Source organism: Heterodontus francisci, chromosome 3 (genome assembly GCF_036365525.1).
Source record: "Heterodontus francisci isolate sHetFra1 chromosome 3, sHetFra1.hap1, whole genome shotgun sequence".
Taxonomy (NCBI): domain Eukaryota; kingdom Metazoa; phylum Chordata; class Chondrichthyes; order Heterodontiformes; family Heterodontidae; genus Heterodontus; species Heterodontus francisci.
In genome coordinates, this window is record NC_090373.1 from 169646501 (window position 1) to 169671619 (window position 25119).

At 43.9% G+C, this 25119-nt stretch overlaps 1 protein-coding gene across 1 annotated transcript; it reads right to left on the reverse strand.

Moving 5' to 3' along the window:
• Positions 1–13901, reverse strand: LOC137364064 (mitoregulin-like). The gene is made up of 2 exons (XM_068027520.1): positions 13674–13901; positions 1–1748 (listed from the first exon to the last, which is right to left on the reverse strand). The coding sequence occupies exon 1, from the start codon at positions 13873–13875 to the stop codon at positions 13705–13707; it is 171 nt and encodes a 56-aa protein (XP_067883621.1). The 5' UTR covers positions 13876–13901; the 3' UTR covers positions 1–1748; positions 13674–13704.
• Positions 13902–25119: the final 11218 nt, after the last annotated feature.

The window sequence follows — 25119 nt, forward strand, 5'->3', positions numbered from 1 at the left end:
TTGTGACAAGTACAAATGACCCGCCTTTATTAAAACAGGTATTGTATTGATGACAGACGGGTGCACCAGGAATCACCTGCAGCAAGTGCTATTTCTTCACATTCGTTAGTGTTCCATGCAGTACATTTGTGAAACTCTCAGTGCTGATCATTTTTGGTACTGAATTCAGAATGCAGAAAAATTTCACATCAATTCTTTGCTAACAATATTGAAAAACCTATAACTCAGTGTAAATTGACTTGAAAAGGTATAAAACAGGAACAACCAGTGCAAAATGTGCCAACAGAACATGGCAGAAAGAAAAAAAGAAAATATTGTGGGACTTATCACTCTAAATCTGTGCTAAAATTCTTGGTATGGCTGGAATTAGGCAAGAAGTAGTGCATGCAATACCTCTGCTAATATACATAAGGCAACATCATAGACATTTCACTCAATCATCCCCTGCTGGTGCTAGCTCCACATCAGAATTATCTTATTTTGCCACTCTTCTCCTATATCCTTTTTATATTTTTCTTCTTTTTCCCAGGGTAGAAGAGTCAGTTACTAGGGGACATAGGTTTAAGGTGAGAGGGGCAAAGTTTAGAGGGGATGTGCGAGGCAAGTTCTTTACACAGAGGGTGGTGAGTGTCTGAAACTTGCTGCCGGGCAAGGTGGTGGAAGCAGGTACGATAGCGACGTTTAAGAGGCATCTTGACAAATACATGAATAGGATGGGAATAGAGGGATACGGTCCCCGGAAGTGCAGAAGGTTTTAGTTTAGGCAGGCATCAAGATTGGCGCAGGCTCGGAGGGCCGAATGGCCTGTTCCTGTGCTGTACTGTTCTTTGATGTTCTTTGTTCTTCAGTTGCTTGTCTAATTCCCTCTTAAGTGTCATGATTGACTTAACTCCCAAGCCCTACTTTATGCTTCCACTACTAATTCTAAGTTAGTCCCCCTTGTTGCTAATATACTAAGTAAAATTAACTTTATTTATCCTTTCAAAAGTATTCTCTTCCACAGTTCATTATCAACAGTCAGTACCTGCCCCAAAAGTAAGTGAAGCAGCTTTCAATGCAATGCAAATTGGCTGAACCTGAATATTTTGAGTTTAGGGCAATTTAAAGTTTCTCCTTAAAGAGACAAAGTAATTGGAAGAAAAAAAAAAGTAGTACAGTATTCCCCTTCAAGCCATTCCAGTGTTGATTCCTAAAAAGCACCTCTAGATGATACTGCAGACCTATGCACCAGGAGTGATATTTAGCCTAGGAGTTCCAGGATAAATTTCTTTTCAAGTATAGACCAATTAGGATTAAGCTTTTTAAAAAAAAACACCTCTGTACTGATCAATTAAAATTGATCAAAAGTATTATTTAAAAAGAAAAAGTGCAGAAAATATCTGGGAACTCATTCAGAGATTAAGTATTTGCCATTACTGGTGCATACCCCTTCAGCTTTTATACTAGAAACAGTGTCTCATTTAAGATGTAGAAATTACCCTTAAATTAGTTCATATTTTGCACATAATACCAAAATGGAACATGAGCAGCCGGCCAGTTCTTGGGCATCGTCAAAGAAAGACAGTCAAAGCAAAAATAGCTTTCTGTGTAAACATTTCATGAATCGCAATACAAAACAGAAGTCTTTTGCTCTATGGCAACTGGTTGCTGCTCCACACGTTTGCTTCACAACGCTGATTCTTTTGGTTTCCTCACAGCCACTATCAGCATCCCAGGTCCTTACTGCTGTGCATTAATGGCCTGTTTGCCTGAAGAAAGAACAACAGGATAGAAGAAAAATTACAACTTAGCAACTTAGAAACCTGCCAACCTTAATATTATGAACTCTCCTGCTCTGCCAAATAAATAGTAACGATTATCCATTGTTTGCACTTGTCTTTCAAAAGGGATCCTGAATTATAAATAGTTTTAATTCCCTTTTCTTGTCCTGCAATATTACTGTAACAGTACTGTGAGGTCTAGGAAATTCCACTAATATTCATTATAAGCCCATCGATTCCAACAGCTACCTCAATTACACTTCCTCACACCCTGCCCTCCTGCAAGGACTCCATTGCGTCAGTTTCTCCATCTCAGACTCATCTGTTCTGATGATGCTACCTTCAACAAACAGTGCCTCTGATGTTTTTTACCTCAACCAAGGATTCCCTCACACTGTAGGTGACAGGGCCCCCAACCATGTCTGACCCATTTCCTGCACTTCTGCCCTCATCCCTTCCCCTCCCTCCCAGAACTGCGTCAGGGTTCCCCTTGTCCTCACTTTCCACCCCACCAGCCTTCACATCCAAAGGATCATCCTCCCCCATTTCCGCCACCTCCAGTGTGATGCCACCACCAAACACATCTTCCCCTCCCGTGTCAACATTCCGAAGGGATCGTTCCCTCCATGACACCCTCGTCCACTCCTCCATCACCTTGTCCCCTCCTCCATCACCTTGTCCCCTTCCCACAGCACCTTCCCATGCAATTGCAGGAGGTGCAATATCTGCCCTTTTACCTCATCTCTCCTCACCATCCAAGGCCCCGAACACTCTTTCCAGGTGAAGCAGCGATTTAGTTGTACACCTTTCAGTTTAGTATATTGTATTCACTACTCACAATGTGGTCGCCTCTACACTGGTGAGACCTAACACAGATTAGATGGCCGCTTTGCAGAACACCTCCGCTCAGTCTGCAAGCATGACCTTGGTTGACTGCCATTTTAATTCACCACCCTGCTCCCATGACAACATTTCTGTCCTTGGCCTGCAGCAGTGTTCCAGTAAACCTCAACGCAAGCTTGAGGAACAGCACCTCATCTTCCAATTAGGCACTCTACAGCCTTCTGGACTCAACACTGAGTTCAACAATTTCAGAGCATGACTGCCTTTTATTTTTATTCCATTTCATTTGATTTATTTTTTTTCACCATGTGCCTGTTGTAAACTGGTTTTTCAGGTTTTTGCTTTTGGACAGAGCTGTTCATTATTCTACCATTAACACTCTCTCTGGACTAATGCCTTGTCTTTTCATACACTATTAGCATTCCCTTTGCCTTTGTTCCATGACATCTTTCTCATATAATCTCCCCTGCCCTTTTCCCTATCACACACCTTCCCTTTTGTCTTCTCACCCTTTCACTTGCTCAAAGCCCATTACATTTCTAACCTTTGCCAGTTCTGTTGAAAGGTCACTGAACTGAAACACAAACTCTGTTTCTCGCTCCACAGAAGCTGACAGACCTGCTGAGTATTTTCAGCACTTTCTGTTTTTATCTAGGAAATTCTACTTTGGCTTTTTCTACATTCATTCCATAAAAAGATGAGAATTTAGTGAAATATGACATAGAATGGAACTGCAAGTTCCCTATAAGCCACAAAAAAGGAGACCAAAGAATAAATTAAAAATGGGGGGGGGGGGGGGAAGGAAATAAGTGTAATTAACACATTATATAAGGTAACGAATGTTGTGGCTAAAGTTAAAGAGCAACCATATTAATTCTGTGATTGATAACAATGTTCCTCTAAGCTGCGTAGCCGTGCAGCAACCCAAAGTCCCCGCATAGGCCACACACAAGTTGCCCCCTTTACGTTACCAAAGGAGTGCAACCACACATAAAACATCAAAGGGGCCACACACTCCAAAAAAAATTAGAGGCTACATTAATTGATGCTAGCATGTAAAAGTCTTGATATATTCATGGAAAGCATTGCATTTAACAGTCACTGAAATATGACTTCAGGCACAAAGTAATCTGCAATTGAGTCCAAACAACAAATCCTTTTATACTTATTAGATAATACACAAAACCTCCATTACACCTCCCGTCACTTTGTGAAACTCTTCATATTTACCACACTAGTTTTTTTTTGGTAACAAGTTCAACAATTAAAACAACTATATTAGTGCATACAGATATTTACAGACCAGCCAGGTAATGCACTCTAAATACTTTCTTGGAGATCTTAGCATAAAACAAAATCTTTGCATTGAGAGAGATTAGCTCCTATATATAGTTCTTACATCTACAAGGATGTCAGAAGTTATGGAAGGAGAATTACATCAGCCATCATCTTACTGAATGGCAGAGCAGGCTTGGGGGGGGGGGGGGGGCGGAATAGCCTACTCCTGCTCCTATTTATGTTCTGATTTCTTGGTGAATCAACAGAATGTAGCCTTTGCAAGTCACGTTCCATCCCCACACCTCCATAGGCAAAACAAACTAAAGGTTGGTAACCCTGAAACATTCACACTCAAGGCATCTCAAAACTAAATGCTGATGAAACTAAAAAAAAGACGTCATGAACTAAAGTGTGATTCTGGGTATAGCATTCAAAATAATTCTGAAGTATACATGAAGGAAAAAAATTGTATTTATATATCTTTAAAAATCTGTTCTCAGCATACGAGCGACAGTCAAGGCAACATTTTGTTCACCCCCAGCTGCCCTGATGGTGTTAAGAACCAACCATAAGGAGTGGGAATGGAGTCTCTTGTAGGACAGGTGAGTTTGGGGTATGACATCTTCCCTTCCCTGAAAGACATTAGTGAACCAGTTGGGTTTTTACAACAATCTGGCAGATTTCTGATGCCAGCCCACAAATACAGGATATTATCCCAGAGACCTGGATTAATTTTAAAGACCCCTATTATTTCCCCCCAATGAATACAGTCACAAGCAATGTTTACCATCTTTGTGGCCAGGCTGGGGGCAGAAATTGCATCCAAAAGATTACACTTTCAGCAATAGGTTACTCCCTCAGTACTACACTTAAGCGTCAGTCTAGATTCGTTGCCCAAGCCCACTGTGGGGCTTGAACTCTCAAACTTCTGACTCCAGTGGCTCTCAGATATCAATGTTCTTTTTTTAGTTCTTGTACTCTGAAAGGTTGACCAGCTGTGGTTTATTTAGAATGAAATGTGCCATGTTGTTAAATATGGACAATATTGATGCAAATAATTGCAAAATGGCTCCAGCAATATTGTATTTGTTCAAACTGTTTTTACAATGCAACATAGATTCCATTATATTAGTTAGCATCATTACATCCCTTTAATAAATACTAGCAGCTGACCCACAAAACATTTGCAGTTCAATCAATATCTTTATTGCAACAGTGCTTCTTTAAATACAGGATTTCGAGTTATTCTTTCAAAGACTTTAACAGAATTAAAACTTCTCACTCGGATTTTTCTTGCAGACCTACTCTAGTGGGCGATCACTCTCCGCTATGAACTTTCTCCCTTAGAGATATGCATGGAACTTCTCACATCCATACATGACTGCCAAAAGCTCTCTATGTTTGCATATCTGGTCTCAGCTGATGTTACAGCTTTGGATGCAAATGCTTTCCCTCTTGTACCAGGACTGCTCCCAGTCCTTTTGTGGAAGCATCAACTTGCAGACTGACAGGTTTCTTTCTGTTAAACTGTGACACACTTGTCTCCTTGCATACTACCTTTTTGAGTTTGTTTAAACTCCTGTCATGTGACTGTAACCACTGGTACTCCACATCTTCTTTCATCAGCTCCCACAGGTTTGCTGTGCATCCTTACATATGCAGTATGACAGAGCTCATGGACTGGATCAAGACAAGGAAATTTCTCAACTCTCTTATTTCTTGGGACTTCCATCCCAGAGATAGCGGTGATTCTTTCAGAACTCGGCTTGATTCCGTCAGGGGTGTACACCATTCCGAAGAACTGCCATTCTATCACCTTCACGATACATTTGTCTACATTTAGTTTGATCCCAGCCTTCCTGGATCTCTCCATGGTTTCACGTAGATGGTAGTCACGACCTTTTCCATCTACACCATATATCTGGATATAGAAAATAGGAGCAGGAGAAGGCCATTTGGCCCTTCGAACCAGCTCCGCCATTCATTATGATCATGGCTGATCATCCAACTCAGTAGCCTGTTCTGGCTTTTGCCCCATACTCTTTGATCCCTTTAGACCCAAGAGCTATATCTAACTCCTTTTGGAAAACATACAATGTTTTGGCCTCAACTGCTTTCTGTGGTAGCGAATTCCACAGGATCACCACTCTCTGGGTGAAGAAATTTCTCCTCATCTCAGTCCTGAAAGGTTTAACCCATATCCTTAGACTGTGACCCCTGGTTCTGGACTCCCCCACCATCGGGAACATCCTTCCTACATCGACTCTGTCAAGTCTTGTTAGAATTTTATGGGTTTCTATGAGATGCCCCCTCACTCTTCTGAACTCCAGCGAATATAATCCTAACTGTCTCAATCTCTCCTCATAGGTCAGTCCCGCCATCCCAGGAATCAGTCTGGTAAACCTTCGCTGCACTCCCTCTACAGCAAGAACATCCTTCCTCAGATAAGGAGACCAAAACTGCACACAATATTCCAGGTGTGGCCTCACCAAGGCCCTGTATAATTGAAGCAAGACATCCCTACTTCTGTACTCTAATCCTCTTGCTATGAAGGCCAACATTTAATTTGCCTTTTTTACCACCTGTTGCACCTGCATGCTTACCTTCAGTGACTGGTGTACGAGAACACCCAGGTCTCGCTGCATATTCCCCTCTCTCAGTTTATAGCCGTTCCGATAATAATCTGCCTTCCTGCTTTTGCTACCAAAGTGGATAACCTCACATTTATCCACATTATACTGCATCTGCCATCCAATAGCCTACTCATTCAACTTGTCCAAATTACCCTGAAGCTCCTCTGCATCCTCCTCACAACTCACCCTCCCACCCAGTTTTGTCATCTGCAAATTTGGAGATATTACATTTAGTTCCCTCATCTAAATCATTAATGTATATTGTGAATAGCTGGGGTCCCAGCACCGATCCCTGCGGTATCCCACTAGTCACTGCCTGCCATTCGGAAAAAGACCCATTTATCACAACTATTTGTTTCCTGTCGCCACCAATTTTCTATCCATTGCAATACATTACCCCAATCCCATGCGCTTTAAATTTTACACACTAATCTCTTATGTGGGACTTTGCCGAAAGCCTTCTGAAAATCCAAATAAACCACATCCACTGGCTCCCCCTCATCAACTCTATTAGTTACATCCTCAAAGAATTCTAGTAGATTTGTCAAGCATGATTTCCCTTTCGTAAAGCCATGCTGACTCTGTCCAATTCTACCACTGTTCTCCAAATGCTCTGCTATAAAATCTTTGATAATAGACTCTAGAATTTTCTCCACTACCGACGTCAGGCTGACTGGTCTATAATTCCCTGCTTTCTCTCTACCTCCCTTTTTAAATAGTGGGGTTACATTAGCTACCCTCCAATCTGTAGGAACTGTTCCAGAGTCTATAGAATCTTGGAAGATGACCACCAATGCATCCACTATTTCTAGGGCCACTTCCTTTAGTACTCTGGGATGTAGGTTATCAGTCCCTGGGGATTTATCGGCCTTCAATCCCATCAATTTCCCCAACACCATTTCTCTGCTAATACTGATTTCTTTCAGTTCCTCTCTCTCACTAAGCTCTGTGATCCCCAACATTTCTGGTATGATATTTGTGTCTTCCTTTGTGAAGACAGAACCAAAGTATGCATTTAGTTGGTCAGCCATTTCTTTATTCCCCATAATAAATTCCCCTGTTTCTGACTGTAAGGGACCTACATTTGTCTTCACCAATCTTTTTCTCTTCACATACCTATAGAAACTTTTACAGTCAGTTTTTATGTTTCCCGCAAGCTTGCTCTCATACTCTATTTTTCCCTTCTTAATCAATCCCTTGGTCCTCCTTTGCTGAATTCTAAACTGCTCCCAGTCAGAAGAGGGGATGTTCGCTGATGATTGCACAATGTTCAGCACCATTTGTGACTCCTCAGATACTGAGGCAGTCCGTGGAGAAATGCAGCAAAACCTGGACAATATCCAGGCTTGGGCTGATAAGTGGCAAGTAACATTCGCGCCACACAAGTGCTGGGCAATGAGCATCTCCAACAAGAGAGAATCTAACCATCTCCCCTTGACATTAGGGGCGGCACAGTGGCTAGCACCGCAGCCTCACAGCTCCAGCGACCCGGGTTCAATTCTGGGTACTGCCTGTGCGGAGTTTGCAAGTTCTCCCTGTGTCTGCGTGGGTTTCCTCCGGGTGCTCCGGTTTCCTCCCACACGCCAAAGACTTGCAGGTTGATAGGTAAATTGGCCGTTATAAATTGCCCCTAATGTAGGTAGGTGGTAGGGAAATATAGGGACAGGTGGGGATGTGGTAGGAATATGGAATGAGTGTAGGATTAGTATAAAATGGGTGGCTGATGGTCAGCACAGACTCGGTGGGCCGAAGGGCCTGTTTCAGTGCTGTATCTCTAAAAAAAAAAAAAAATTCAACAGCATTACCATCGCTGAATCCCCACTATCAACATCCTAGGGGCTACCATTGACCAGAAACTGAACTGGAGTAGCTATATAAATACTGTGGCTACAAGAGCAGGTCAGAGGCTAGGAATCCTGTGACTAGTAACTCACCTCCTGACTCTCCAAAGCCTGTCCACCATCTACAAGGCACAAGTCAGGAGTGTGATGGAATACTCTCCACTTGCCTGGATGGGTGCAGCTCCAACAACACTCAAGAAGCGCGACACCATCCAGGACAAAGCAGCCCATTTGATTAGCACCCCATCTACAAACATTCACTCCCTCCACCACCGACGCACAGTGGCAGCAGTGTGTACCAGCTACAAGATGCAATGCACCAAGGCTCCTCAGACAGCACCTTCCAAACCCGCGACCTCGACCAACTAGAAGGACAAGGGCAGCAAATACATGCGAACACCACCACCTGCAAATTCCCCTCCAAGTCACACACTATGACTTGGAACTATATCACCATTCCTTCACTGTCGCTGGGTCAAAATCCTGGAACTCTCTTCCTAACAGCACTGTGGGTATCCCCACCCCTAATGGACTGTAGCGGTTCAAGAAGGCAGCTCACCACCACCTTCTCGAGGGCAATTAGGGATGGGCAATAAATTCTGGCCTGGCCAGCGTCGCCCACATCCCATGAATGAATTTTTTTTTAAATCCTCACGTCTGTTGTTTATCCTGGCAAATTTATATGCCTCTTCCTTGGATCTAATGCTATCTCTAATTTTCCTTGTAAGCCATGGTTTGGCTACCTTTACCGTTTTACTTTTGCGCCAGACAAGGATAAACAATTGTTGCAGTTCATCCATGTGCTCTTTAAATGCTTGCCGTTGCCTATCCACCGTCATCCCTTTAAGTAACGTTTCCCAATCGGTCATGGCCAACACGCGCCTCATACCTTCGTAGTTTCCTTTACTAAGATTCAGGACCCTAGTCTCAGAATCAACTACGTCACTCTCCATCTTGATGAAGAATTCTATTATATTATGGTCGCTCATCCCCAAGGTGTCTTGCACCACTAGACTGTCAATTATTCCTCTCTTATTACGCAATACCCAGTCTAGGATGGCCTGTTCTCTAGTTGTTTCCTCAACGTATTGGTCCAGAAAACCATCACGTATACACTCCAAGAATTCCTCCTCGATGGTATTGTGACTAATTTGATTTGCCCAATCTATATGCAGATGAAAGTCACCCATAATTACAGATGTTTCTTCATCGCATGCATCACTAATTTCCTGTTTAATGCCATTCCCAACATCACCACTACAGTTTGGGGGTCTATATACAACTCCCACTAACGTTTTTGCCCCTTAGTGTTTCTCAGTTCTACCCATACAGATTCCACATCGTCAGAGCTAATATCTTTCCTCATTATTGCATTAATTTCCTCTTTAACCAGCAATGCAACTCCACCACCTTTTGCTTTTTGTCTGTCCTTCCTAAATATTGAATATCCCTGGATGGTCATTTCCCATCCCTGGTCACCTTGCAGCCATGTCTCCGTTTTCCCGACTATATCATACCCGTTTACATCTATTTGCGCGATTAATTCATCCACTTTATTGCGAATGCTCCACGCATTGAGGCACAAAGCCTTAAGGCTTGTCTTTTTAACATTACTTGTCCTCTTCCCAATATTTTTCACTGTATCTCTGTTTGATTCTGGCCCTTGATTTCTCTGCCCATCACTTTTCTTATTCCCCTTACTGTCTTTTGTTCTTGTCTTTGATCCCCCACTCCTCTGACTCCTTGCAAAAGTTCCCATCCCCCTGCCATTTTAGTTTAAAACCTCCCCAACCACTCTAGCAAATACTCCCCCTAGGACATCAGTCCCAGTCCTGCCCAGGTGTAACCCGTCCAGTTTGTACTGGTCCCACCTCCCCCAGAATCTGTCCCAATGTCCCAGGAATCTAAAACACTCCCCCTCACACCATCTCTTCAGCCACATATTCATCTGATATATCCTGCTATTTCTACTCTGACTAGCATGTGGCACTGGTAGTAATCCTGAGATCACTACCTTTGAGGTCCTACTTTTCAACTTATCATCTGCTATGCCAACTTCTCCTTTACATCCTCGATATGTCTCATCTACTTCCTGCTGGAACAGTTCCGAAGAAGGGTCACTGACCCGAAACGTTAACTCTGCTTCTCTTTTCACAGATGCTGCCAGACCTGCTGAGTGGTTCCAGCATTTCTTGTTTTTATTCCTGCTGGAACACACCCTGGCTCACTTTAAGGCCAAATGGTAGATGCAAGAATTTGTACCATCCAAAGGGTGCATTGAATGTTGTCAGCAGGGAAGATTCCTCGTTTAGCTTTGCGTTCCAGTAGCTATTTCGGGCATCAGGCTTGCTGAACATTTTTGCCCCCGTCTGTGCTGGTGTGATCTCTTCCAGTGTTGGAATAAGGTAGTGATTCCTCTTTTTTGGCTTGAATATGTTCTTTGGGATCCAGGCAAATTTTTAGCCGTCCATTTGGCTTCTCTATCACCACGATGGAATTTATCCAGTCTGTAGGTTCTGAGACTCTGGCGATCACCTTCTTTTCTTCCATCTTGGAGCTCTCTTTCAAGCATTTCTTTTAGTTCTATTGGTATTTTACGTGGGGGAATGAATCACTGGCTTCATCACTGGGTCAATAGTGATGTGATACTCAAAATCTTCAAAGCATCCAACTGTGTCATCAAAATGAAATTTAACCCAAAGAAGTGTGAGGTGATGCAGTTGGGGAGGTCAAACAAGGCAAAGGAATACACAATTAATGGGAGGATTGAGAAGTGCAGAGGAAGTGAGGGACCCTGAAGTGAATGTCCATAGGTCCCTGAAGGTAGCGGGACAGGTTGATAAGGTGATGAAGGCATATGGAATCCTTTCCTTTATTAGCCAAGGCATTGAATATAAGAGCAGGGAGGTTATGCTGGAACTGTATAAAACATGAGTTAGGCCACAGCTTGAGTACTGTGTGCAGTTCTGGTCACCTCATTACAGAAAGGATGTAATTTCACTAAAGAGGGTACAGAGGAGATTTATGAGGATGTTGCCAAGACTGGAAAAATGCAGCAATGAGGAAAGATCGGATAGGCTGGGGTTGTTCTCCTTGGAACAGAGAAGACTGAGGGGAGATCTGATTGAAATGTATAAAATTGGGAAAGGCCTGGATAGAGTGGATGGGAAGGGCCTATTTACCTTCGCAGAGAGGTCAGTGACTAGGAAGCATAGATTTAAGGTGATTGGTAGAAGGATTAGAGGGGAAATGAGGAAAAAGATTTTCACCCAGAGAGTGATGGGGGTCTAGAACTCTCTGCCTGAAAGAGTGGTAGAGGCAGAAGCCCTCATCTCATTTAAAAAGTGCCTGAATGTTCACCTGAAGTGCTGTAACCTGCAGGGCTACAGACCAAATGCTGGAAAGTGGGATTGGGCCTGGTGGCTTTTTTTTCCAGCCAGCGCAGACACAATTGGCCTTTCTATGCCGTAAACTTTCTATGATTCTATTCTATGAAACACTCTGGATACACTTGTACCAGATCTTCATTGTTTCTGATCAGAGGACACTTTTCAATGGGTGTCCTATCTCCCACCCTCAGTGTCACATCCTTCACCTCATGGTTTACTGAGATAATTTGCAGCTCTTCGCAACTGCTCAATCCCAGATCAGCAGGACCATCTGCTTTCAGTGTCGCAGAACATAGAGTTAACAACTTTTCCTTCAGTGTTGCTGAAAATAGAGACACATTGTCAAAGCTTTTCGTCTTGCACTCATTGGGACAATCTGCAAGAATACCAATGTAAGAGAAAGCAACAACTTTATATTGTATGAGAAGACAGTGCTGATTGATTGGTAGAGGCGAGGAGAATGCACCAGTTTTTGGTGATTGACAGTTAACTGCCAAGCTTTGTTTGAAATGTAAACCAGGGAGCTTGACTCTGATTGATCAAGGCATTGCCCTGAGGAATGAACCAGCAAGTAGCTGTCACTGATTTTTTAGCTGAAACAGGCACAATGTTTGTACATGTTCTTTCTGTCTTCCAGCTATTCAACAAATTTAATCCTTTATCTCCTGCCCACATAAGTATATTAAACATATCAATTAGTTGCTTGCTAATTAGTTTCTAGCTCTTTACAGATAATATAACAAAATATAACAACTCCAATGCCATCCCCAACCTATGCCATCTCCATCCCATTCCTTCCATCCCTCCAATGCTATGCCCATCAATCCCAACTTATCCCTCATGGAATAAATCTCGCCAGCCAGAGTAGCTTTATTAATATGAAATGCTGGAAACACTCAGCAGGTCTGGCAGCATCTGTGGAGAGAGAAGCAGAGTTAACATTTCAGGTCAGTGACCCTTCTTCAGAACTGGCAAATATTAGAAATGTAAAAGGTTATAAGCAAGTACAGTGGGGGTGGGGCAAGCGATAACAAAGGAGAAGGTGTAAATAGGACAACGTCACAGAACAGCTGACCAGAAGGTCATGGAGCATAAATATGTTAATGGTGTTGAAAGATAAAGCATCAGTACAGAAAGGGTGTTAACAGACTGAAAATTGAACAGCCGCAAGTACAAACATGAAAAACAGTGGGTAAGCAAACTGAACAAACTAAGATGAAATAAAATAAAAGAAAAAAATATAAAAAAAGGAAAAAGAAAAAAATTAACTAAAAATAAAAGTAAAATGGGGGGGCCCGTCATGCTCTGAAATTATTGAACTCAATGTTCAGTCCGGCAGGCTGTCGTGTGCCTAATCGGTAAATGAGATGCTGTTCCTCGAGCTTGCGTTGATGTTCACTGGAACACCACCAGGACTGCTGTAGGGAAATATAGGGACAGGTGGGGAAGTGGGAGGAATATGGAATTAGTGTAGGATTAGTATAAATGGGTGGTTAATGGTCGGCACAGACTTGGTGGGCCGAAGGGCCTGTTTCAGTGCTGTATCTCTAAACTAAACACAACCACCCCACCAACCACTGGCGCCACACATGCATCAGGAGCGCCAGTTCTCCACGCATCTCACGTGCACCAGGCACCTTCCACCAAATAAACCCACCAACAGACACGCCCCTTAAACTGACCAATCAAAACAATACAGACAGACAAAAATTGACTATTATTTTATGGATTAAAAAGTGTTAAGGAGACACCTGCTTTCAGTAGTTGCATAAGAGTTTAGCGAGCAGAAAATCTAACCACTGAGAAAGTTTATATTCTTCTCGTTGTAAGAACACAAATAGACCCTATATTTATAATGCGAGTTTGAAGGGCCAGCGAACACATCCCAAATTATCTGCTCACGCGACAGTCAAGAAATTCGGTCCTTACCCCTGCCGATCAACGCTCCTTTAAGTTTCCCTTAAGCCAAGTCCAATTTCTTCTGCGTTTCAACCAGTTTCGACTGCAGCCGCCTCTTCCTCCAATCCAGGAACCTCCTCCTCATGATGTTGGCCTGCCAGCCGATAATGACCCCCGAAGCAAAGGACAGAACGACGGCCAGTTGCAAGGTCCTTTCGGACACTTCAGCCATGTTCACCTCGGCGCAGAACAGGAAGCTGTGGGGCGACCCAAAGTGCGCGTGCGCCATCTGGGCCACGTTCCATAGTCACAGCTGAGAGGAGGTAGCAGAAAAATGTTACTTTCAGCCTGAGATAGGGCGCAACCATAACCAGCTGAAAAACAGCAAACGTACTCTTGCAACAGAGGTTTATTTGCCAGGTGCAAATATATTTATAGCGTGTCTTTTTCTTATATTGAAACCATGGTTGCCAACTAATTGGAGGCGTTCCTGGAGGTTTCATCAGGCAACATTCTGATCATGTGACTATCACCGTATAAGTTTCACATTTACCTGCTTATAAAGTTTGGGTCTCTTGCAGTTCAGTACATTTTTTTTTCGATGGTTTTACCTGGGTAGTTATTGTGCGATAAGTTGAGAACCGCCGTATGCGTGTAAAGTCAAAGTCTTGTCTCCAATATGAGAACCTCATCCAATGTGTAGTGTGGCACTATAATCACCAAGTTCTCCACCACCAACATCTTGAGGGTTACTACTCACGAAGCTGAAATCGACCGGTCCTATATAATCATCGAGCACAGAAGGAGGCCACTCCCCTGGTCTTAGCCCTTTTCAGGCATATACTGAAGTACCTTTTGTAAAAGTTACTATTAAGTCTGCTTCCACCATCCTCTCTGGCAATGCATTCCAGATGGTAACAACTTACCTTGTTTCTATTAACAATCTGTGTCATCTGGCTGCTGACCCACCTGCCATGCTAGCGGAAACAGTTTTTTTTTCTTTTTTTTTAGAGATACAGCTGCTTCACAAACCACTGACCACCTCCAGGCGCTTATCCATTGTCTCTCGAGATAAGGAGGCCAAAGAAGGAGAGATATACAGCACTGAAACAGGCCCTTCGGCCCACCAAGTCTGTGCCGACCAACAACCACCCATTTATACTAATCCTACATTAGTCCCATATTCTCTACCACATCCCCACCATTCTCCTACCACTTACCTACACTAGGGGCAATTTACAATGGCCGATTTACCTATCAACCTGCAAGTCTTTTGGAGGTGGGAGGAAACTGGAGCACCCGGTGGAAACCCACGCAGACACAGGGAGAACTTGCAAACTCCACACAGGCAGTACCCAGAACTGAACCCGGGTCTCTGGAGCTGTGAGGCTGCGGTGCTAACCACTGTGCCGCTACTTGGTCAAAACCCTTCATAATTACACCTTTATTAACACCTTTATTAAATCTCTCAAACATTTCTGCTGGAAGAACAACCCCAACTTGTTTGGTCTAACCAGATAACTAAAGTATCTTTAACCCTGTACTCAGGTACTTTCCAGCAGGTTCACAATGAAGAATGAGAACATTAACCAATGCATGTACTGTTACAGCCAGGTGAGGAGGGGGTCTTAGGCTCCTCTTTCGCCCCTTCTCTGGTTTGACCACCACAGGGTTTATCCTTTTTTAACATAGTGATTGAACTTACCACCTCGGTGAGTGCTCCTGTTCCTCTAATGTAATTGCAAAAGAAACAATCAGACAAGTTTTCTTGAGTTTAACCACTCTAAACCGGTTAAAATTACTGAAAATATGCTATGCATTGACACACACATTCACACAAGAGTCTCACACACAAATGGATTACAGACGGAAAGCAGTTTTGGTGGTTGGAGTACAGTCCCAAATAAATGGAATTTAAATACAGTTTTAAATCTCAAGTCCTCAGCTGAAGTTGTATTCCTGAAGCCATTGCTGGGCCACATTCACAGTTGTGAGCTTGCTTCTTTCAGGGCTGCTGAAGGCAGAAGATTCTTGTCCCCTGGTTGCTGGCTGTGGCGGTCTGTAGGCTTGAAGGGCTTTCCCAGTTGCAGCCGGGTCTTCTCTTAATATTTACTGTGAAGAGAGAGAGAGAGATCTGCATCGTTGATGACTTTTCAGTTACTCCTGTCTGCTTTCTGTGTGACAAATCATACAGCAGGGTTGTCCAACATACGGCCCGCCAAACATTTCCATCCGACCCGTGAGTGTAAAGTGTTTCCGGGGACGTTCCGCATCCTCACCATGACTGGAGATGTGAAATTTCCCTTTGTTGTCTTTTTACAGAGTGACCTTTTAAAAACATCGCTGTCAGCTTCACAGCCGACAGCTGCTGACATCAGGAACAGCAGATTCCCAACAGATTTGGGGTTTCCCGGCGGGTTCTGACGTTTTTTTCAAAAAGCCCACCAGAAACCCCCAATCTGTTGGGAATCCGCTATGCCCATCTCAATGTCAGCAGCTGTCGGCTGTGAAGCTGACAGCGATGTTTTTAAAACAACTGGCCAACCATCTGCTGACCGTCCCACTCTGCAACTGTGTGCGGGGGAGAGACAGAGAGAGAGGGGGGAACAGAGAAAGAGAGATGGGGCAGAGAGAGAGGGGGGTAGGAGAGAGAGAGAAAAAGGAGGACAGAGAGAGCAAAAGTGAGGGAGAGGGTGGGGGACAGAGAGACGGGGGACAGGCGAAGCGGGGAACACGGAGCAGGGAACACTGGAGACAAGGGGGTGGGGGAGAAGAAGATGACAGAGAGGGGTGAGCGGGAGACAGAGGGGGGGAGAGAGAGACAGCGAGGGGAGGAGAGGGGTGCAATGGGGAAGAGAGTCAAGAGTCATTTACTTACGGCACAGAAGGAGGCTATTCTGTCCTTCGAGCCCATGCTGGCTCTCCACGGAGCTATGCAATAAGTCGCACTCCCTGGCTTGATCCCTGTAGCCCTTCAAGTCTATTTCTCTCAGGTGGCCCTCCAACTTCCTCTTGATGTCATTGATTGTTTGCACTTCCACCACCCTTGTGGGCAGTGAGTTCCAGGACATTACCAGCCACTGCATAAAAAAGTACTTCCTCGTATTCCCCCTGCATCTTTTGCACAAAAGTTTAAATCTGTGTCCCCTAGTCCTAGGTGGGAGGTGGGGGGGAAGAGAGAATGAGATACACACACACACACAGAGCGCAGGAGAGGGGGGAAGAGAGATCAAGGTCTCTCCTGAAAGGTGGACATCTATCCAGAATACTCTGCATCGCCATATCAAGTGTGTGGGCAGTGATTGACTACTTCTTCTTTGGCCTCCTTATCTCGAGAGACAATGGGTAAGCACCTGGAGGTGGTCAGTGGTGTGTGGAGCAGCGCCTGGAGTGGCTATAAAGGCCAATTCTAGAGTGACAGGCTCTTCCACAGGTGCTGCAGAAAAATTTGATTGTCGAGGCTGTTACACAGTTGGCTCTTCCCTTGCGCCTCTGTCTTTTATCCTGCCAACTGCTAAGTCTCTTCGACTCGCCACACTTTAGCCCCGCCTTTATGGCTGCCCACCAGCTCTGACTACTTATGCAACCAGAAACAAGTTATGTCACTAAGTCAGTATTCAGTATAGTGATGAGAAAGTAAGGCAATAAATTAGGAACATAGGAGCAGGAGTAGGCAATTCAGCCCATTGAACCTGCCCTGTCAATATGATCACGGCTGATCATCCACTTCAATGCCTTTTCCCCATACGATCCTCACATCTCCTTATGTCATTTGTATTTAGAAATCTAAACATACTCAATGACTGAGCTTCCACAGCCCTCTGGGGTACAGAATCCCAAAGATTCACAACCCTCTGAGTAACCCTCTGGATGGGAACTAAATGAGGAGGTCAGTGGACAGTAAGGAGGTAGTAACTAAAGCCTGTAAGGAACTAGATAATGAAGTCAGCGTGACTAAGGAAAAGAGTAGACAGGGAGCAGATGATGAACGCAAAGGGACTGGTGGTCTGAGGTGCATTTGTTTTAATGCAAGAAGTGTAGTAGGTAAGACAGATGAACTTAGGGCCTGGATTAGTACCTGGGAGTATGATGTTATTGCTATTACTGAGACTTGGTTGAGGGAAGGGCATGATTGGCAACTAAATATCCCAGGATATCGATGCTTCCGGCGGGATAGAGAGGGAGGTAAAAGGGGTGGAGGAGTTGCAGTACTGGTCAAAGAGGATATCACAGCTGTGCTGAAGGAGGGCACTATGGAGGACTCGAGCAGTGAGGCAATATGGGCAGAACTCAGAAATAGGAAGGGTGCGGTAACAATGTTGGGGCTGTACTACAGGCCTCCCGACAGCGAGCGTGAGATATAGGTACAAATATGTAAACAGATTATGGAAAGATGTAGGAGCAACAGGGTGGTGGTGATAGGAGATTTTAATTTTCCCAACATTGACTGGGATTCACTTAGTGTTAGTGGTCCAGATGGAGCAGAATTTGTCAGGAGCATCCAGGAGGGTTTTCTAGAGAAGTATGTAAATAGTCCAACTCGGGAAGAGGCCATACTGGACCTGGTGTTGGGGAATGAGCCCGGCCAGGTGGTTGAAGTTTCAGTGGGGGACTACTTTGGGAATAGTGATCACAATTCCGTAAGTTTTAGAATACTCATGGACAAAGACGAGAGTGGTCCCAAAGGAAGAGTGCTAAATTGGGGGAAGGCCAACTATACCAAAATTCGGCAGGAGCTGGGGAATGTAGATTGGGAGCAGCTGTTTGAAGGTAAATCCACATTTGATATGTGGGAGGCTTTTAAAGAGAGGTTGATTAGCGTGCAGGAGAGACATGTTCCTGTGAAAATGAGGGATAGAAATGGCAAGATTAGGGAACCATGGATGACAGGTGAAATTGTGAGACTAGCTAAGAGGAAAAAGGAAGCATACATAAGGTCTAGGTGGCTGAAGAAAGACGAAGCTTTGAAAGAATATCGGGAATGTAGGACCAATCTGAAACGAGGAATTAAGAGGGCTAAAAGGGGTCATGAAATATCTTTAGCAAACAGGGTTAAGGAAAATCCCAAAGCCTTTTATTCATATATAAGGAGCAAGAGGGTAACTAGAGAAAGGATTGGCCCACTCATGGGCAAAGGAGGAAAGTTGTGCGTGGAGTCAGAGAAAATGGGTGAGATTCTAAACGAGTACTTTGCATCGGTATTCACCGAGGAGAGGGACATGACGGATGTTGAGGTTAGGAACAGATGTTTGATCACTCTAGGTCAAGTCACCATAAGGAGGGAGGAAGTGTTGGGTATTCTAAAAGGCATTAAGGTGGACAAGTCCCCAGGTCCAGATGGGATCTATCCCAGGTTACTGAGGGAAGCGAGAGAGGAAATAGCTGGGGCCTTAACAGATATCTTTGCAGCATCCTTAAACACGGGTGAGGTCCCGGAGGACTGGAGAATTGCTAATGTTGTCCCCTTGTTTAAGAAGGGTAGCAGGGGAAATCCAGGTAATTATCGACCGGTGAGCCTGACGTCAGTGGTAGGGAAGCTGCTGGAGAAGATACTGAGGGATAGGATCTATTCCCATTTGGAAGAAAATGGGCTTATCAGTGATAGGCAACATGGTTTTGTGCAGGGAAGGTCATGTCTTACCAACTTAATAGAATTCTTTGAGGAAGTGACAAAGTTGATTGATGAGGGAAGGGCTGTAGATGTCATATACATGGACTTCAGTAAGGCGTTTGATAAGGTTCCCCATGGTAGGCTGATGGAGAAAGTGAAGTCGCATGGGGTCCAGGGTGTACTAGCTAGATGGATAAAGAACTGGCTGGGCAACAGGAGACAGAGAGTAGCAGTGGAAGGGAGTTTCTCAAAATGGAGACGTGTGACCAGTGGTGTTCCACAGGGATCTGTGCTGGGACCACTGTTGTTTGTGATATACATAAATGATTTGGAGGAAAGTATAGGTGGTCTGATTAGCAAGTTTGCAGACGACACTAAGATTGGTGGAGTAGCAGATATTGAAGGGGACTGTCAGAGAATACAGCAGAATATAAATAGATTGGAGAGTTGGGCAGAAAAATGGCAGATGGAGTTCAATCAGGGCAAATGCGAGGTGATGCATTTTGGAAGATCCAATTCAAGAGTGAATTATACAGTAAATGGAAAAGTCCTGGGGAAAATTGATGTACAGAGAGACTTGGGTGTTCAGGTCCATTGTTCCCTGAAGGTGGCAACGCAGGTCAATAGAGTGGTCAAGAAGGCATACGGCATGCTTTCCTTCATCGGACGGGGTATTGAGTACAAGGGTTGGCAGGTCATGTTACAGTTGTATAAGACTTTGGTTCGGCCACATTTGGAATACTGCGTGCAGTTCTGGTCGCCACATTACCAAAAGGATGTAGATGCTTTGGAGAGGGTGCAGAGGAGGTTCACCAGGATGTTGCCTGGTATGGAAGGCGCTAGCTATGAAGAGAGGTTGAGCAGATTAGGATTATTTTCATTAGAAAGACGGAGGTTGAGGGGGGACCTGATTGAGGTGTACAAAATCATGAGAGGTATGGACAGGGTGGATAGCAAGAAGCTTTTTCCCAGAGTGGGGGATTCAATTACTAGGGGTCACGAGTTCAAAGTGAGAGGGGAAAAGTTTAGGGGGGATATGCGTGGAAAGTTCTTTACGCAGAGGGTGGTGGGTGCCTGGAACGCATTGCCAGCGGAGGTGGTAGACGCGGGCACGATAGCGTCTTTTAAGATGTATCTAGACAGATACATGAATGGGCAGGAAGCAAAGAGATACAGACCCTTAGAAAATAGGCGACATGTTTAGATAGAGGATCTGGATCGGCGCAGGCTTGGAGGGCCGAAGGGCCTGTTCCTGTGCTGTAATTTTCTTTGTTCTTTGTTCTTAAAGAAATTTCTCCTCATCTCTCTCCTAAGTGGCTCCCCCTTATTTTGAAATTGTCTCCCTTGGTTCTAGACTCCCCAGTCAGGGGAAACATCTTAGATGTATCTACCCTGTCTATCCTTTTAAGTATTTTCTAGGTTTCAATCAGATCACCTCTCATTCTTCGAAAATCTAGAGAATACAGGCCCAGTTTCCCCTATCTCTCTTCATAGGACAGTCCCGCCATCCCGGGAACAAGTCTGGTGAACCTCCGTTGCACTCCCTCTATGGCAATAATATCCTTCCTAAGGTAAGGGGACCAAAACTGCACACAGTACTCCAAGTGCGGCCTAACCAATGTTCTATACAATTGCAGCAAGACTTCACTACTCCTGTACTCAAATCCTCTTGCAATAAAGGCTAACATACTATTAGCCTTCCTAATTGCTTGCTGCACCTGCATGTTAGGTTTCATTACTTTTTAGCAAGGACACCCAGGTCCCTTTGTACATCTACACTTTCTAATCTCTTACCATTTAAGAAATACTCTGCACATCTATTCCCCCCACCAAAGTGGATAAACTTACATTTTTCCACATTTTCTTCCATCTGCCACGTTCTTGCCCACTCACTAAGTCTGTCCAAATCCCCTTGAAGCTGTTTTGCATCTTCCTCATAACACATATTCCCACCTAGTTTTCTGTCATCCGCCAACTTGGAAATACTACATTTGGTCCCCACATCCAAATCATTGATATAAATTGTGAACAGCTGGGGCCCTGTGGTACCCCACTAGTCACAGCCTGCCAATGCGAGAATGACCCATTTATTCCTACTCTCTGCTTTCTGCCTGTTAACCAATCCTTAATCCATGCCAGTATATTACTTCCTATCCAACATGCTTTAATTTTGCTAACCAACTTCCTGTGGGGAACTTTCTCAAAAGCCTTCTGGAAATCCAAGTATACCACATTCACCAATTCCCCTTTATCAATTCTGTTAGTAACATCCTCAAAAAACTCCAACAGGTTCATCAAACATGATTTCCCATTCATAAATCCATGTTGACTATGCCCAATCAGATCATTATTATCCAAGTGTCCATTTATCACATCCTTTAGAATAGATTCTAGCATCTTCCCAACGATAGCGACGTTTAAGAGACATCTTGACAAATATATGAATAGGAAGGGAATAGAGGGATATGGGCCCCGGAAGTGCAGAAGGTGTTAGTTTCGGCAGGTATCAAGATCGGCGCAGGCTTGGAGAGCCGAATGGCCTGTTCCTGTGCTGTACTGTTCTTTGTTCTTTGACTGATATAAGGCTAACAGGTCTCTAATTCCCTGTTTTCTCTCTCCCTCCCTTCTTAAATAGTGGGGTGACATTTGCGACCTTCCAATCTGCAGGAACCGCTCCAGAATCTATAGAATTTTGGAAGATGATCACCAATGCATCCACTATCTCCATATCTACCTCTTTCAACACTCTGGGATGTAGAATATCAGGTCCTGGGGACTTATCAACCTTCAACCCCATTAATTTCTCCAATACAACCTTCTTACTAATACTAATTTCCTTCAATTACTCATTCCCTCTAATCCCTTGGATCTCTAATTCTGGAAGATTTCTGGTCTCTTCCTCAGTGAAGACAAAACACAAAATAATCATCTAGCTTCTCTGCCATTTCTCTATTCCGCATTATAAATTCTCTTGACTCTGCCTGTAATGGACCCACATTTGTCTTAGCCAAACGTTTCCTTTTTACGTACCTGTAGAAGCTTTTACAGTCCGTTTTTATATTTTTTGCTAGCTTACATTCATATTCTATTCTCCCTTTCTTTATCAGTTTCTTCATCCTCTTTTGCTATATTCTAAAATCTTTCCAATCTTCAGGTTTACAACTATTTCTGGCAACTTGATACGTCTTTTCTCTTAATCTTATACAATCCTTAACTTCCTTTGTTATCCATGGTTAACTGCCTTTACTTTTGGGGTTTTTGTGCCTTGAAGGAATGTACAGTTGCCGTAAACTATGTAATATTTCTTTAAAGACTATCCATTGCCTATGTACTCTTATACCTTTTAATGTATTTTCTCAATCTACCTCAGCCAATTTGCCTCATACCTTCATAATTTCCTTTGTTCAAATTTAACACTCTGGCTTCAGATTGGACTACCTCAATTTCAAACATAATGTAAAATTCTGTCATATTATGGTCACTCATCCCTAAAGGTTCTTTTACAACAAGATTATTAATTAGCCCTTTCTCATTACATAAAACTAGATCTAAAATAGCCTGTTCTCCAGTCGATTGCTCAACATACTGCTCTAGAAAACCATCCCTAACACATTCCTGAAACTCGTCCTCCACAGCATTAGTGCTTATTAGGTTTACCCAGTCTATATGCAGATTGAAATCACCCATGATTACTGTATTACCCATGCCACATGCTTCTCTAATCTCCTGATTAATACCATGCCCCACACTACCACTACTGTTTGGTGGCCTATAAACAACTCCTACTGCTGCCCTTTGCTGTTTCTTAGCTCCACCCAAACAGATTCCACATTTTGTTCTTCTGATCTGAGATCCTTCATAACGAATGTACTGATCGCATTCCTTATTATTAGTGCAACACCACCTCTCCCTTTTTTCCTCTCCTTCCTAAATGTCTTCTCATTTAATGTTTCTTCACAAAAATGCATGTTATTATTAGTAAGGTACGTTTTTAGTGCCTTTATCTTTTGAAATTTGTTCACTGGCCCCCCCGGTCCGAGCAAAAATCGCAATGCAGCCCTCCGCCCAAAAAGGTTGGACAACTCTGGCTTACAGTCTCTCCAGAGCTGCACAGGCCGTGACATGACATGATCAAGCCCCTTTGTTGTTTTAATAAGGTCTTTCTGCAATCTTCTTTGAGATTCAAGGTGCTAGAACCTCAAGTTGTCCAGTCACACTTGGAGGGGGTTGGCTCTTTCAAAGTCCGTGGATGTAGATAGCCCCTGATGACCATGCTGATAAGGCCATTCCAGGTAATTTAATCACCGAGAGCAACCCATCGTGGACCACGACCTCTAGCTGTGCACCCTTGTCCTCCAGAATGCCCTGTAGCCGCTCGGTGATATCCATAACCCTTGCACCAGGGAGGCAACATACCATCCTGGAATCACGTCTGCAACCACAGAAACACCTATCTGTTCACCTAACTATAGAATCTCCTACCACTATTACTCTCTTATCTTTTCTCCTCCCTCCCTGCACAGCTGAGCCACCCATGGTGCTCTGGTCATGCTCTCCCATCGGTACTCAGAACTGAATACCGGTTAGAAATTAGGATGCTCTTCGGAGACTCCTGTACTACCTGCCTTGGCCTTCCTGTCTGTCTAGCAGCCACCCAGTCCCTCTCTGCATGTGCTCTCTTAAGCTCTGGGGTGACTACCTCCTGAAACATGCTATCCACATAGTTCTCTGCCTCGCGGATGCACCACAGTGACTCCAGCCGCCGCTCAAATTCTGAAAACCGGAGCTCAAGCTTCTGCAGCCGGTGACACTTCCTGCAGATGTGTTTGTCAAGGACACATGGTGCGTCCATGACTTCCCACATACCACAAGAGGCACATTCCACTTTGCTGAGCTGCCCTGCCATGACAACTAATTATTGCTCATGTAATAAGTAGAATAACTTACTAATTACTTGCCAATCATCTTCTTCCCCTGTACCATGGAGACTGAAAAAGCAGAAAAGAAAGACAAAAGGGCAACTCTTTCTAGTAGTCAGTGAAATTCCTCATACACCTACTCACAGCCTTATACTCAGTCCAAACAGCACTATTCTAATTAGTAATTATTAATAAATTATACTAACTAAAACCTTAGGAGTACCAACCTTACCACTTTCAAGGTAGCTATTTGAGGGTTTAAAAAAAGAACTTTTATACTCTGATTTTTTTAATAACAATTGTTACTAACCAATCAGCTTACCGATCTCCCGTGATGTCACTAAGTTTTTTTTACACTTTTGAACCCAGCGCGCGGGGACACAGGCACAGAGAGAGACTGCTGACTGCTGCTCCGCTCCCAGGTAAGTGAGGGCCTCGAGCCCCGGTCTTGATTTATAGCTCCCGCTTTGGTTTGGATTCCTCCCAGGTCCGCCGACTGCTGCTCCGCTCCCAGATATCTCTCAAAATTGATTCTAATAATTTGCCCACCACTGAGGTCAGACTGACCAGCCTATAATTATTTGGCCTATCCCTCACACCCTTTGTAAACAATGGTACAAAGTTCCCAGATCTCCAATCCTCTGGTACCTCGCCTTTATCTAATGAGGATATGAAAATGATCCTCAGAGTGTCGCTTTCTTCCCTGGCATCCTTTCACAGCCTGGGATATAATCCATTTGGCCCTGGTGATTTATCCATTTTCAACGATGTCAGACCCTCTCATTATGCTTATCATATCTAATATTTCACCCTCTTCCTCTTTAACTGTAATGTCTGCATCATCCGTCTCTTTATGAAGACAGAGACAAAGTACTCATTAAGAACCCTGCCCACATCTTCTGCATCCACACATAAGTTACCTTGTACATCTCTGATAGACCTTACC

What these genes read in the sequence shown, in the direction of transcription:
- LOC137364064 (XM_068027520.1), bottom strand. Translation starts at nt 13,875, where the DNA reads ATGGCTGAAGTGTCCGAAAGGACCTTGCAACTGGCCGTCGTTCTGTCC.